At 32.4% G+C, this 14648-nt stretch overlaps 3 protein-coding genes across 3 annotated transcripts; 2 read left to right on the top strand and 1 right to left on the bottom strand.

The window, feature by feature from the left end:
- Positions 1722 to 2310, bottom strand: LOC104712424 (mitochondrial fission regulator 1-like). Its single transcript, XM_010429327.1, has one exon. It carries the CDS (start codon positions 2204 to 2206, stop codon positions 1808 to 1810), a length of 399 nt encoding a protein of 132 aa, XP_010427629.1. The 5' UTR covers positions 2207 to 2310; the 3' UTR covers positions 1722 to 1807.
- On the top strand, positions 5326 to 6708 carry LOC104712423 (40S ribosomal protein S2-4). Its single transcript, XM_010429326.2, has 2 exons — positions 5326 to 6095; positions 6345 to 6708. The coding sequence occupies exons 1-2, from the start codon at positions 5409 to 5411 to the stop codon at positions 6504 to 6506; spliced, it is 849 nt and encodes a 282-aa protein (XP_010427628.1). The 5' UTR covers positions 5326 to 5408; the 3' UTR covers positions 6507 to 6708.
- On the top strand, positions 6922 to 8703 carry LOC104712422 (zinc finger AN1 and C2H2 domain-containing stress-associated protein 13). Its single transcript, XM_010429325.2, has 2 exons — positions 6922 to 7301; positions 7602 to 8703. Exons 1-2 carry the CDS (start codon positions 7203 to 7205, stop codon positions 8229 to 8231), a joined length of 729 nt encoding a protein of 242 aa, XP_010427627.1. The 5' UTR covers positions 6922 to 7202; the 3' UTR covers positions 8232 to 8703.

Here is a 14648-nt window from a genome sequence, read left to right as displayed (position 1 = left end):
AAATAAAATAAATTTGCATTAACTTTATTTCTCTATTCAATTTTTTTCAACAAATAATAAATTACAATTAACTCCCATACTTTTTGTTTCTAAATTGTAACTCCCATGACTTCCCATCCTATGAATACTCATTTTCTCATGCTCTTTCACTCTTTCTTAAATATTATACATTTTTTGTGTTTTTCTTGGTTGGTTGTTATTGTTGTATGTGTCAAAAAAAACAAAATTTAATATTATTAGAAAAGCTTAATTGTAAATTTAACTTTAGATACTATATGATATATATCTTACATTTTTTTTTGAAGATACATCTCTATTATCCCTAAAACAAACATTTCATAATCAACCTATTACAACTTACATACAACTATCTTAGATTTTAAAATTAAAAAGTTTTCTCTAATGGCAACTATGCTTAATTGAAGTCCTACCTTATTCTTATCTCCAAACTAAATTACCAAAGATTTCCATAAAATATAGTAATGTCTAAACTCTTCTAAACTCACACTTTAATATAAAGCTCAAATATCGACAAAAAAACAACATCAGCTACACAATCTCATATTCCAACAATCCACATTTCATAAACATAACCAATTTTTGTATTACCTTTCATGAATAATTTGATAGATTTTATACACGCATCTATCCTATCATTTGGACCAGCTAACCCACAACCACTCAACGTCTTCTTTGAAAGCGAATACTACAATCCAATGCAACAAGAACACTTGATGTGGAAGCAGTAATTTAAGACCTAGAAATAACAATCAACTTGTCTTCAAGATCTACGAGGAACTCAAAATATCGACACTCTATTTTGCAATCACAAAATAACATGTCCTAATTATAGAATACAAATAGTATAAACTATAATACTATTTAAAATTCAATAAAAACATAAATAATATAATAATTTAAACTTTTAAAAAGGTTTTTTAAATTGTTCATAATTTAGAAAAGGATAAATTGATCATTTAACATTAACTATATAGTTAATGAATACAAATAAAACAATTCCAAAACCCTAATAACTTTTAACCAAAAAAACAAAGTTTCTCGATACAAATAAACTTTATTGGTATGATCTTCAAATTGTAAAGTCTCTTGAAATTTTTTTAAAAAAAATTAATTTATTCTTAATGACTTTTAACCAGAAAACAAATTAAGATAATAATCTCGTGCAACGCACGAGACTCAACCTAGTTATATATATATTAAAAGCATGAAAAATGCTAATTTATAGTGTGTTTCCCACTTTTGCTATACTTATTGTAAAATAAGATGTTAAATCCCAAAATTAACCTAGTTTTCAGTGAGCTCTTGCATTGTGGCCGGCCTACTTTACTCTTAGTTCCATTCAAACGAAATATCCTTATTGTTCCTATACTTGTATAAAACTAGCAACCCTTGTGTGTTTGGCCTACTTTACTAAAAGACCATTGTGTTAAAATCTTGATATACTTTTTATGTGAATGTTCCTCTGATTAATGTTGCTATAAAAGACAACATGAGGATAAAGTAAAGAAATCCTTGATGTCTTTCAGTCTTTCGTTAATGCCGTTGCCAAATCTCAACGGATTTATTTATTTAAAGTTAAAAAGTTGACAAAGAACTTTGCTTTTTTTTTTTTTTTTNTTTTTTCTTCTTTTGAAAGAAATAATAATCAAAAACATCCGAGGAAATTCCGAAATCAATGTCCGTAAACTAAGGTACATAACAAACAAAAATAAAATGTCTTCAAAATTAATGATATTACATAATGTTAAAGCTAAGTCGAAGAATGCGGTTTTACCCTTTTTGTACTTCACTTCTTAGTTTGCTCTTCGGCTGCCGGCTTACTTTGCTCTTCCACCGTTGCTGCTGGCGGCGGAGGTGGAGGTGTTGGTGGTGGTGGAGGTGGAGGGGTGGCGGCGACCGTGGGAACTCCCGCATCGATGCAGCTACGACACTTTCTCTCGACCCATCCTTCGATGTCGTGGTCTCCGCCGTCAGATAAATGGCGGCCGCCGCAGAGCCGAGCGATGACTCCGGCTAAGACTGATAAAATGGTAATGACAGCTAAGACAACGACTAGTGTTTCTATAGAACGGTGGTCTGAGTTGTGACTAGGCTGGTCTTGGGAGGGTGGGTCTATGTATATGGTGGTTGGTGTGGTTGTTGTGCCGAGTTGGTCATCGAGCCTTGTCGTGACTACTCCAAACATGAGAGAGAGTGTGTGTGTGAAAAGAGAAGGGGGGAGAAAGAGAGAGAGAGAGAGAGGGGGTTTCAGGTGAGCTTGTGGGAGCAAAGGTTTAAAGAGGACTTGAAGTAGATAGTGTTGCTAATTACATCGACTTTATAATAAAAAAAAATTATCCAATTTATAAAATAGAAAACATCTTTATAACTTTTAATACTAATAGTCTAATTGTAATTATGATAATTTTTTTTCTTTTTGATGTATGATTCTCTGTACTCTATTAATTCATAAGCATTGAAGTTGAAGGATATTTACAAGGTCACCCACAAGACACTTCAGAAAAAAAAATGAGATAAGTAAAATATTAAAGTACTATAAAGTTAAGATAAATACTCCATCTGTTTCATAAGGAGTGTCATTTTGACATAGAGTGCCATTCTGACACATGACACATAAATTAAGAAAAATTAGAATTATACAATATACTCTTGTTTAATGAATAGTTAATTATTTAAGTTTAGCAAAAAGAACTTTGGTTTGATAGTTAAATAAGAAATTTGATGTAAAATGTCACATTGAAAATGTAAAGTGATGTGAAACAAAGAAAATAGTACAGAATGACATTTTTTTTTGAAATAGAGGGAATATAACGTAATAGTATTAGATTTGAAAAAAAATTACATATTACAATTCCCAATTTTGTCCTCAGTGTGTGTAAATAACCAAAGCCACATGAATAATCTATATATATAAAGTTAACTTTGCTCACTCCTGGTGCTGCCACATCAGCCACTCCCTCAATTTAATAAGCCCAATTTTTTGATACAACCCACTAAACTATTCCTATTCTTTTGTTTCATATTTCTTTAAAAGCCCAGTTTCATATTTCTTTAAAAGCTCAATCCATTAATAATACATGTTTTATATGCTGTAGAAATAAACATTCTCCATGAAGCTCCACTCCGCCATCCGCCGGTGTGCGACCTGAAGCGTCTCTCCCCTTCTTTATTCTTTCATCTCGGAACACCTAAAGGATATCTCTGAAATTAATTTTTTAGCTTAAGAAAAAACAGTAAGGTTCACCAATATAATTATCATCCTCTAAGAATACAAACGATTGGGGGAAAAAATAGTCCACCACCATGGCAACAAAAACAGAACATACAAGATCAACATATTGAAGAAAATTCTCACAAACAATCTCAAAAACAGGTCTAAAAGTATTAGGACCACTAGGACATAGACATATGCAAAGAGGTCTTTAGCTTCAGGGACACCTAAATCATAAAAATTGTCGGCTTCGAAAAACAGGACTACTTAAAATTGAAAAGAAAAAACAACTCAAACGAAAAAAAAAAAAAGACAAACACTTATAGAGGATCAGGGAAACACAACTAAAATTCAATTGACATTAGTCGCCAGAAATTGACAAAACCATCACCAAATAGAAGAAAATGTAAGAGATACATACACCGTTAGTTGAAGGAAAAGATGCTGAAATTCGAGTTCCAGATTTTGTTCACATTAGACTTAAACTGAATGACTTACTAAACCGGCCACAAAAATATACACCCCAAAATGTTTTTTTAAAAAGCATAATAGAAGCAAAAATTAAATTTTGCTACACACCATTCACATCCAATCAAAAACCACACTATGGGGCCCCACCACAACCGAAACAAAACTTAAAACTTAGATCTCAAAAACAATGGATAAATTAAATAGGAAATGAAAGGAGGAAAACAATTTATAAAAAAAAAAACAGATTTGCACACCAATTAACACTTAATTGGAACGAAAACATCAGGGGAGAATCAATTACCCCCTACAGATGCGAAGCAAAGAGAAAAACACCCAATTACACCCAAAAAAAAATTGTGCATCGATGAAAGGGATGAATGAAGAAGAATTACAAGCATCAAAGAAATAGTTTCAAAACTCTTACTGTCCTGTAGATAGAAAAAATGAAAAAAAAACACAATGGCTTACAGAAAATAAAGACCCAATAGGCCAACACAATTTTAAGGCTTACAGAAAATAAGACCAAACGGCAGAAACACAAAAAGAAATAAAAAACAATGAAAACAGAATTGTAATTAACTGAGATTTGTAAACATTTTTAATCAAAACCACTAACCTATCACTACAAACACAAAATTATTGACAAAAAACTACTCGCACAGGTTACTAATTAAATAATAAAATAATTAAAAGATTACCTACAACCACATATAATAATACCAAATAACAATCCAACGACAAAATGAAAAATAATTTTAATTAAGCACAAGTAACGAGTAAAGCGAGACAACAACTATTACTATACAAATTAACTTCTAATTCTATATTTTTTTAAAACAAAAAAAGATCATGATGATTTAAATTTATTAAGAATAAAAAAATTGACTACATTATACTAGCTAAAAAAAACGTACAGAAAAAAAAATTAACAAAAGAGCAAAAGAAAACATACAAACAACATAAGCAGACGGAAAGAGTAAAAATAACGCCCTCATCTAACTTCCGCGCGTAGCGCGGATCAAATGCTAGTTGGTTAAAACGAAGAGGTGTTTGTTTTGTTGTCCCCATCACACCTTCAGTGACCACCTCCTCTCTCTGCCACTTCTACTCTGCCTATTGAGTCCTGTTTGACTCAATTAACCATTATTTATTCTTACAAATTAAATGTGACTATATTTGTATAGATTTATTTATATCGACGAACTCACTAGTAACCAGTTTTAGATTTTTATGTGGTCTCTTGTCTTTTTATTTGTCTGTTGAGTTTTGGCAGGTGATATCAATGGTGGGGTTTGTTCATCTTGTTCTATCTCTCTGCATCTTCTCATAATTTTTTTTTCTTTAATATATCAGTGTGTCAGGCTCAGCTCAATAATGTTATTCAGTAAGTCAAATACATTACACACTACCAAAAAAAAAAAAAAACTCTTTTATTTATAAGAAAATCAAGAAACTAGAAGTAACTGAGAAGTGAGAAAGAAAAAAAACAGTACATTTCTACGAACCATATATTGGGCCTGACTTTTATAATTAATTGGGCTCAGAAACCCAATAAGCTCCATTTTACAAGAAACCCTAATTCTCTCTTCTTCGTCTCCACTTATATATCTAGAGTAATTTTCTGCCGCCGTTTCTCAAGAACAACACTGCACTACACCAAATCTCTCTAGCTCTTCTAAGCAAAATCAAATCGAGCGCACTGACAATGGCGGAACGCGGTGGTGAGGCTGGTGTCGAACAACGTGGTGGTGATCGCGGCGGTTTCGCACGTGGATTCGGCGGTCGCGGTGGTGGAAGAGGCGGTCCGAGAGGCCGTGGTGGTCGCCGCGGAGGTCGTGCCCCGGAGGAAGAGAAGTGGGTGCCGGTGACGAAGCTTGGTCGTCTCGTAAAAGGTGGTAAGATACAGAAGCTTGAGCAGATCTACCTCCACTCTCTCCCAGTGAAGGAGTACCAGATCATAGATTTACTCGTCGGTCCTTCATTGAAAGACGAAGTGATGAAAATCATGCCGGTTCAGAAACAAACTAGAGCCGGTCAGAGAACGAGGTTCAAGGCCTTCGTCGTCGTCGGAGATAGTAACGGTCACGTCGGGTTAGGAGTGAAATGCTCCAAGGAAGTAGCGACGGCGATCAGAGGCGCGATTATTCTGGCGAAATTGTCTGTGATTCCGATCCGAAGAGGTTACTGGGGTAACAAGATCGGGAAGCCACATACGGTGCCGTGTAAGGTGACCGGGAAATGTGGATCTGTTACCGTACGTATGGTTCCGGCTCCGAGAGGTTCTGGTATTGTGGCGGCTAGGGTTCCTAAGAAGGTTCTTCAGTTCGCTGGGATTGATGATGTCTTCACTTCTTCGAGAGGATCCACCAAAACTCTGGGAAACTTTGTTAAGGTCTGTACTCTCTCTTCCTTATTTTTTGAAAGTTACAATCTTATCAACAGTGGCTGTTTTGTTTGATGATGTTACTGAATGTAATTGGTTTGAGGATTTGAGCTTGCGGTAATTAGTGTTCAAAGGAACATATGGTTTGTTGTGTGTAGTATTGTTCTCAAAGTTGCTTGAAGTTTGAATGATGTTTGATTATGCTAAATTCTCGGATTACTAATGTATATCAATATATGTTGTGTTTATTTGTTACAGGCAACATTTGATTGTCTGCAGAAGACTTACGGATTCCTAACACCAGAATTCTGGAAAGAGACGAGATTCGTTAAATCACCATACCAGGATTACAGTGATATCTTGGCTGAGAAGTCTCTACCTAGCAGCAAGATCGCCACCGAGGTTGAAGACCAAGCCTAAGTAACACTCACTCTTCTTGGATGCGGCAATAACTATTCTTAAGCTTAAATCAGATTTTGTTTTGGATCGGTTATAATGGTTTGTTAAGTTATCTAGATACGTATTTTGTTTGGAATTTTGAATGCGATCATACAAAAATTTCTTTGGTTTTTTCACAGCACGAAACAAACAAAATGACTACAGTATTAATATTGGATCTTTACTCGTCTTGCACTGAATGAATACATTTGTTGCTGCAATAAAGTAGCTCGGGTCTTGTTTTAAGGCTTGATTCTCAACATATATATATATATCTAAAAGCAGATTTAATTATCCTGACAAGTCCAATTTTGAAATGATAAAGGGCCTTATTACTTAAGCCCAGTATGATTGCTTTTGTGATTTGGTGGTCAGAGAATATAGAAATTGAATTTTTTGGTATACACGGAAAGATTGACTTTGAATAGAAGGAATCAACGTTGACTTTTTACGATTCTTCCCAATTTCTTCTTCTTCCCGGTTCTGCGAGTTTTCTGTTCATCTAAATTCTCGGAATCTGGGGATAGTTTTTTTTTTTTTTTTTTTTAATTTTCCCCCGGTGTGCCTCTCTCCCGCCGGGAAACTCTTAAAGGATTGATCTAATTTGTGTTATTCTTCCTTCTGTCTTCGTAGATTTTTGTGGGAATTATTATTTTTCATTTGTGTATTCGGTCAAAAATGGGAACTCCGGAATTCCCAGATCTGGGGAAACACTGCTCCGTCGATTATTGCAAACAGATCGATTTCTTGCCTTTCACTTGCGATCGCTGCCTTCAGGTCTCTCTCCCTCTTTTCTCCTTTCCCTTTGATTCACCATTGATTAATCCCGACGGCACAATGCCATTTCTCAGATCCCACCCCATTAGTTTCTACATTTCTTAATCTCTGCTCAACCATGAATTCATCTCTTTATGATTCAGTTTCATTTAAATCTGGTCTTTAACCTGATTATTTTCTTTCAATCTGGTCTTTTTTTAGATTTCATATAATAAATTGCTACTAATTGATTAAAAAGACGAATCAATATATGGAGGAAGCTTATCAAAAAATCTTTTGTTGTTGTTGTTGAATTTGCAGGTGTTTTGTCTGGATCATCGTAGCTATATGAAACACGATTGTCCAAAAGGAAACAGAGGAGATGTCACTGTGGTCATTTGTCCATTATGTGCTAAAGGAGTAAGGTTAAACCCTGACGAAGATCCCAACATCACCTGGGAGAAACATGTTAATACGGATTGTGATCCATCTAACTACGAAAAAACTGTTAAGAAGAAGAAATGCCCTGTTCCTAGATGCAGAGAACTCTTGACCTTCTCTAATACTATAAAATGTCGAGATTGCTGCATCGATCATTGTTTGAAACATCGGTTTGGACCTGATCATACTTGTTCTGGTCCCAAGAAGACTGAATCCAGTTTCTCATTCATGGGCTTCTTGAGTTCAAACTCAAAAGAAGCTCCTCCTCCTACATCATCATCTTCGAGTTGGTCTAGTCTTTTTAGCAGACTCGGTAACGATATTAGCCAGTCGTTTCAGTTTGCGAGTGGCGACGATGGTAGTTCAGAGAAAACGCAGGAGAGGAATGGAAAACAGAATCGTGGCAAAGTTACGGTTGATGTTTGTCCAAAATGTAGCAGAGGGTTTCGTGATCCTAAGGATCTTTTGAAGCATATTGATAAGGATCATCGTGGCACTTCTAAAGCTTAGAAGCAGGGATGTGAAAGCGGTTACTTAAGTTTCATATTTGTGTGATTTTGTATCATTCTTTGTAACACAGCCATGTTAAGGAAGAAAAAAAAAAAACTCTATATTCTTTTGAGCTCGGTTTTTTGTTTGTTCGGTTTGGTTTTCCTGGTCTACGAGATATAGCAAACCGTGATGTTTGTCCAAAATGTAGCAGAGGGTTTCGTGATCCCAAGGATCTACTGAAGCATATCGATAAGGATCATCGTGGCACTTCTAAAGCTTAGAAACAGGGATGTGAATTGGTTTCGTATTTGTGTGATTGTATCATTCTTTATAACAGCCTTACAGCCAGAAAAAAAAAAAAAAAACTCAATATTCTTTGAGCTCGGTTTTTTGTTTTGTTCGGTTTGCTTTTCAAGGTTTCCTGGTCTAGGAGATACTGTATATAAATAACAGACTGTGATGCAATAGGATTTAAATTGTTTTTTTGGGTTTTTTTTCTTTCTTAACGTCGGAATTAAATTGGTTACTAATCTTTTAAGGGGCATTCTCAAAAATGCTCCTTTTTCCATATTTCTTTTTAAAAATACCCTTTCATGTTGACCATTTTTTAAACTACCACTCTTTATATACAAATGACCAAATTACCCTTTTTGAGTGACAGCAAGAATGTACAGTCATCAAAATCGAAAATATTTTCCCGCCAAAAAAATTTCCCGCCAAAATTTTTTTTCCCGCCAAAATCGAAAATTTTTCCCGAAAAAATTATTTTTTCCCGCCAAAAAAAAAAATTTTCCCGCCAAAATCGAAAAATTTTCCCGCCAAAAATATTGAAATTTATACCTTTTAAAAACCTTGTAAATGCTTTTAAAAAACTTTTAAAAGCGTTTACAAGGTTTTTAAAAGGTTTTTAAACACATTGTAAACGCTTTTAAAAACCTTGTAAATGCTTTTAAAAAGCTTGTAAATGCTTTAAAAGGTTTTTAAACACCTTGTAAACGCTTTTAAAAACTTTTTAAAAGCATTTAAAAGGTGTTTAAAAACCTTTTAAAAATTTTATAAAAACTTTTACAAGGTTTTTAAAAACATTGTAAAAGGGTTTAGAAGGTGTTTAAAAACCTTTTAAAAACCATTTGAAAACCTTTTAAAAACCTTTGAAAACCTTTTAAAAACTTTTTAAAAATCTTGTAAAAGCGTTTACAAGTTGTTTAAAAAACTTTTTAAAACTCTTTAAAAAATCTTGTAAAAGCCTTTACAAGGTGTTTATAAGGCTTTTATAAGGTAGAAACCTTATAAAACCTTTTAAAAACCTTGTAAATTTTTTTTGGCGGGAAAAATTTTGGCGGGAAATTTTTTTTTTCCGAAATTTTTTATCAAAAGTTTTTTGATAAAAAAAATTTTTGGGGGGAAAATTTTTTTGAAAATTTTTTGGCGGGAAAATATGTCGGAAATTTTTTGGCGGGAAAATTTTGTTTTTTTTTTATTGAATAAAATAATTTTCATCTAAGGGTAAAATGGTCATTAAAAATCAAAAGAGGGCATAAATAAAAATGGCCAGAAAAGAGGGTATTTTTGAAAAGGGGTATATCCAAAGGGGCATTTTTAACAAATTCTCATCTTTTAATATGTATAGTTATAATTATTGCAGGTGTAATATTTGATTTGATTGATTAACGGCTAAAGATTAAATCTGTTTAGCATTTTTTTTTTTTTTACAACAAATGTATTAGATTAGTTCAAAATAGGCAGTTGGGAGGAAAATCGTTTACAAAAGTAATAACATGTGGCTGAGTATGAATTTGTCGTGCCAATTAATCCATGAATATGATTATTTGATAGATACATGAATTTGTGAAATCCCTCGCAAGAAAATAATATTTTTCCAAAAAAAAAATTACTTGAATTGGGAATGTTAAACGTAAGCCGTATATAACAAACAGTGGGCTAACGTAAGTATTTTTTTTTTTGTTGGGGTCAACTGATTGGTCAAAAAATCTTTCACTTTTTTTTCGTCATCTACATCTTTCTCCGATTTGAATCAAAATTTTCTCCGGTGTGAATAATGGCTCTGTCATCCTTAATACGCTGTGCGATGTAATTTTCCGGTTACGTTGGGCCGCGTACGACGCCAAAATTCTCATGGACCAGAAGGTGGAGATAGAACCAGTGTTCGAAAAAGCGTTCTAGGCGTCCGCTTCCGCCCCGTCTAGGCGCTAGGCGCTATAGCACCGCCTAGACGACCGCTTTGACCGCCTAAAATTGTAGTATCATCATTTTAGTGTATTTTTAAAATTTTAATTGCACAAATTTAAAATATTTAAAGTTTACTTCTATAAACATAATTATAAATGTTTAATATGTTATTTAAAATGAATTAAAATAATATTTTTATTTATTTTTCTGTTTTTGATTTAATATTTTTATTATTTTTATATATATTTTGTATATAATATCAGATATATAATAGTTTATAATGTAAACGCCTAAACCGCCTAAAACCGTCTAAATTTCGATTAGGCGTTCTAGGCGCTAGGCGTTGCATCACCGCCTAGTTAACGCTTAGCGCTTTCTTGAACACTGGATAGAACTGATGACTGAGCAACGTGACTTGCTAAAAGATATCGGCGCCATAGATGGATATGTAGTTGCTCCGGAAGAATTCTTTGCTCAACCACGACACGTAAATGTAAATCCTAAACTTAATTTTACGGAATTGAATTTTGCAATCGATGTCAGATTTTGCAATCCATGTTAGATCTCGGGTGAATTTGTATCTGCAATCCATGTTAGATTTTGGGTGAATTATTGTTATTTGCAATCCATGTTAGGTTTAATATTAAACCGATTGTGCCAAGAGATCTTTTGAACACTAACTTGAAAATTGTACATTTAATATTAACCCCTTCCTCATCCTTGTGTACATAGTAGGTACATAGATGTGATATATAATTAGTTGAGCATTTTGTCTAAGATAAGTAGTTGTTATATGCTGAAAAAGAGTAGTTTTTATATATGGAGTACAAAATAATCATGAGTAGTTATTTAATTTTAATATCCGCTTCTTATTAAAACGGAAGTACATGTCTTAATATAACATTCTATTTGTAAGATTTACATAATAAGCTCTTACCATTTTAATAAATTTCACAACTTAAAGTTATTATTTGTAATATTATAAATTTATATACCTTATTTCCTTACAAGCGGGGGTATACATCTTAACAAATCTGTAAACAAATCTGTAAACAAATCATTTCTTTATACCTATTCATCTAAACAAATCTCTTAGGCTTTCTATAATATTAACAAATTATATTAGGACCCGTGCTAGAGCACGAATTGAAATTTCTTTTATTTATATTATATTTTTAGAATAAAATATAATTTATATGATTATTTTTAAAAGTTTTTTTAAAATAAAATATTATGCAATAAAATCATATGCTAAATATGATGGCTTGAAAAAAAACACCTATTTTGTAAGTTTTATATTGTTAATTTTGTAATTTATTTATGAGAAATGATTATGTTTGTTGTTTGTTTCTATTTTAATTTTTGAATATGTTTGGTGAAAGTGTTTTAATATGACCCATGCTTAGATAAAATTTTATTTTTAACTGCATAATAAAATCTTGGAAATCACGATTAAATGTGATAAATTGCCAAGATTTTATTTCTTTTTATGCCTAACAATACATATTTTGTAACAATACATGAAATACTAAAGATTTTATTTTAGAAATTGTATAAATTATTAGAATATTCTCTTTAAGAAGATTTTTTGGGATATTTATAAGTGTATTCATATAACTAACAGATTGACCAATTAATCTATAACCTTTTTTTTTGTAACCAACCTATATTTAATGTATAACATATTTTGTAACCAACTTATAAAAATTATATAGTCTATAAAAAGGTTGTGTACTTCCATTTTATTATATAGGGGATACTATAAATTTATATATCTCATTTCCTTATAAACGGGTATACATCTTAACAAATCTATAAACAAATCATTTCTTTATACCTATTCATCTAAACAAATCTCTTACTCTTTCTACAATATTAACAATTTTAACAAGGTTAAAATATACATAATAAGAGAAATAAATCTAGATATATCTACTGAATTAACAAGGTAATAATCACTTATACTAAATCGACATACATATATAAACATATTTTCAATAAAAATAACAATATATAACTTATAACAATATATGATATATTTATTTATTTTTTAAAAAAATACAAGAAGAATACCAAAATCTAATACGCCGTGCGATGCAATTTTCCAGCTACGCTCGCGTACGGTGCCAAGATTCTTATGGATTAGGGCGATAGAGTTGCTGAGCGAGCAAAGGGACTTGTTAAAAGTTATCGTCGCCGCAGGTGGATATGTAGTTGTTCCGGTGGAGTTCTTTGCTCAATCACGACAGATAAATGTAAATCATAAACTTAATTTTACAGAATTGAATTTTGCAAAAGATGTTAGATTTTGTAATCCATGTTAGATCTTGGGTGAATTTGTATCTGCAATCCATGTTAGATTTTGGGTGAATTATTGTTATTTGCAATCCACCCAAAACCGAAACAGCGTCGTTTCAGGGATTCTCCCTCGAAATCACAAACCAAAACAGAGCGTTATGCGAACAGAACAAGTCCCACAGTAGTGATCCGACATTTCCTGGTAAGAAAGTACAATTTGGAAAAATCATGCATTCACAAAAAAAAAAAAAAAAAATCAACGCCGCGTTTGATTGAATATTTGTCACGTGGATTGAAGTTCCAACAAACACTCGCGAAAACATAGTCACGTTCTTCAAGATAATGCACTCCATCATGTACTTGTAGCAAGAGGAAGGATTAGGGATTGAAGATTTAGGAATTAGGAGTATATATACCAGGTTTTGATGATAACCAAACTTTTCAATTTTCTTTGACGAATCAAAAAAGTCAGGATGAATGATCAGCTAGCTAGGAAGGACCCTCACAAGACTGTTCACCAAACCCTAATAGCTTGATAGATAGATCAGTGATCACCTAACTCGAATATTTTCAAGAGTGGGATCTTTGAGCTTTCTATCAAGCTATGAGGGTTTGAACAGGCAGCCATTTTAATACATGTTGCTCACCAATTTCGACACTTATGACATCCAAATATAAGCCAGTTACTGATCGCCTTCAAAAACCTTGTGATAATATAGTCACTTCGCCTGTTAATCTATATAAAATCAAAACCACTCCGTGCGTTGGTTGGTTAACAACTGGTGTATATATGTGGATGTCGTAAGATGCAGTGTGTTATCATCTGGTGGAAGAGAAAGCTCTCTATATATGACTTTATATACTACTGGAAAGAAATAAAAGCATTCATTAAAAAGTTTAAAACGGAAATCGATTTGCCTTTCCTATTTTCAGTTTATGTCTCATTTATTCTGGTCAAATATCCTATTTAATTTTAGAGTAATTCAAAAAAATTTAGTCTAAAATGAGATTCCCTTTCTCCACCTTGCATGAAACGTAAGACCTGTAATTCTTCTTCTTATATGAATCATCATCATCTTCGATTCCTAAATAATATTTAATTTGTTGAATTTGGGCATTTTGTTTTTGGTATTACGAAATTCTTATTTTCTGTTTAAATGATAAAATTCAGCAACAAATGGCCATTTAGATATTTTTTTATTTTGTTTTGACTTGGAATCTATATATACATTTTTGAAGATATTTATAAAATAAATCCTGAAATTGACACTTATTTACAGACATGCCATTGATAATTAATAATTTATTTAATAAATAAATTAACTCTACCTATATTCCATTTTTTTTTATAGAAACTAAGTGTTTTAAAAGGTAGTAAACATAATTGCAAATGTACACAGATTTTATTTCGTTATTTTATAAGGAGATGAATGAAGAGACAATACTGAATTTGTTTACATTCCAAGAAACTGTAATAGAACAGCTCATGTATTAGCAAAATTCGGTTGTACTACTGATCTCTTTTATTCTGCTTGTTTTCATCCCCCTATTTGGTTAACAGAAACTCTTTGTAACGATCACAATTTATCATCTCTATAAATTCCTTTTTGATGAAAAAAAAAAAGAATGAAGAGGTTCACCCCTAGGAGGTGAACCCAAGTATTTTTCTTTACTTGATAAAAATTTGAAAAATTGATTTGATAAAAAGTGACTTCTAAGTTCTAACCTCACATAATATATTTTACTTTCACGGCATTTTGTATGATGAGTTTTTGCGGATTACAAATATTTGAACATGTTACGTGATCCGCCTAGCATGGCGGGTTTGGAGTATAGAACCAACACAAAAACTATTAGTTTATTTCATATATTATAGATTTGTAGTCATAGTTTGGAAAATTAACTTATAAATTATTTAGTATATGAACTACAAAATATTACACATAC

This window comes from Camelina sativa, chromosome 9 (assembly GCF_000633955.1).
Source record: "Camelina sativa cultivar DH55 chromosome 9, Cs, whole genome shotgun sequence".
Taxonomy (NCBI): Eukaryota; Viridiplantae; Streptophyta; class Magnoliopsida; order Brassicales; family Brassicaceae; genus Camelina; species Camelina sativa.
Note: the sequence above shows the minus strand (reverse complement) of the source record. Positions and strands in the feature narration are given on the sequence as shown.

Bases quoted from the DNA above. Each gene is read 5' to 3' on its own strand.
- LOC104712424 (XM_010429327.1), bottom strand. From the start codon at position 2,206: ATGTTTGGAGTAGTCACGACAAGGCTCGATGACCAACTCGGCACAACA.
- LOC104712423 (XM_010429326.2), top strand. From the start codon at position 5,409: ATGGCGGAACGCGGTGGTGAGGCTGGTGTCGAACAACGTGGTGGTGAT. The intron at 6,096-6,344 runs GTCTGTACTCTC...TATTTGTTACAG, and splicing joins CTCTGGGAAACTTTGTTAAG to GCAACATTTGATTGTCTGCA.
- LOC104712422 (XM_010429325.2), top strand. From the start codon at position 7,203: ATGGGAACTCCGGAATTCCCAGATCTGGGGAAACACTGCTCCGTCGAT. The intron at 7,302-7,601 runs GTCTCTCTCCCT...TTGAATTTGCAG, and splicing joins CTTGCGATCGCTGCCTTCAG to GTGTTTTGTCTGGATCATCG.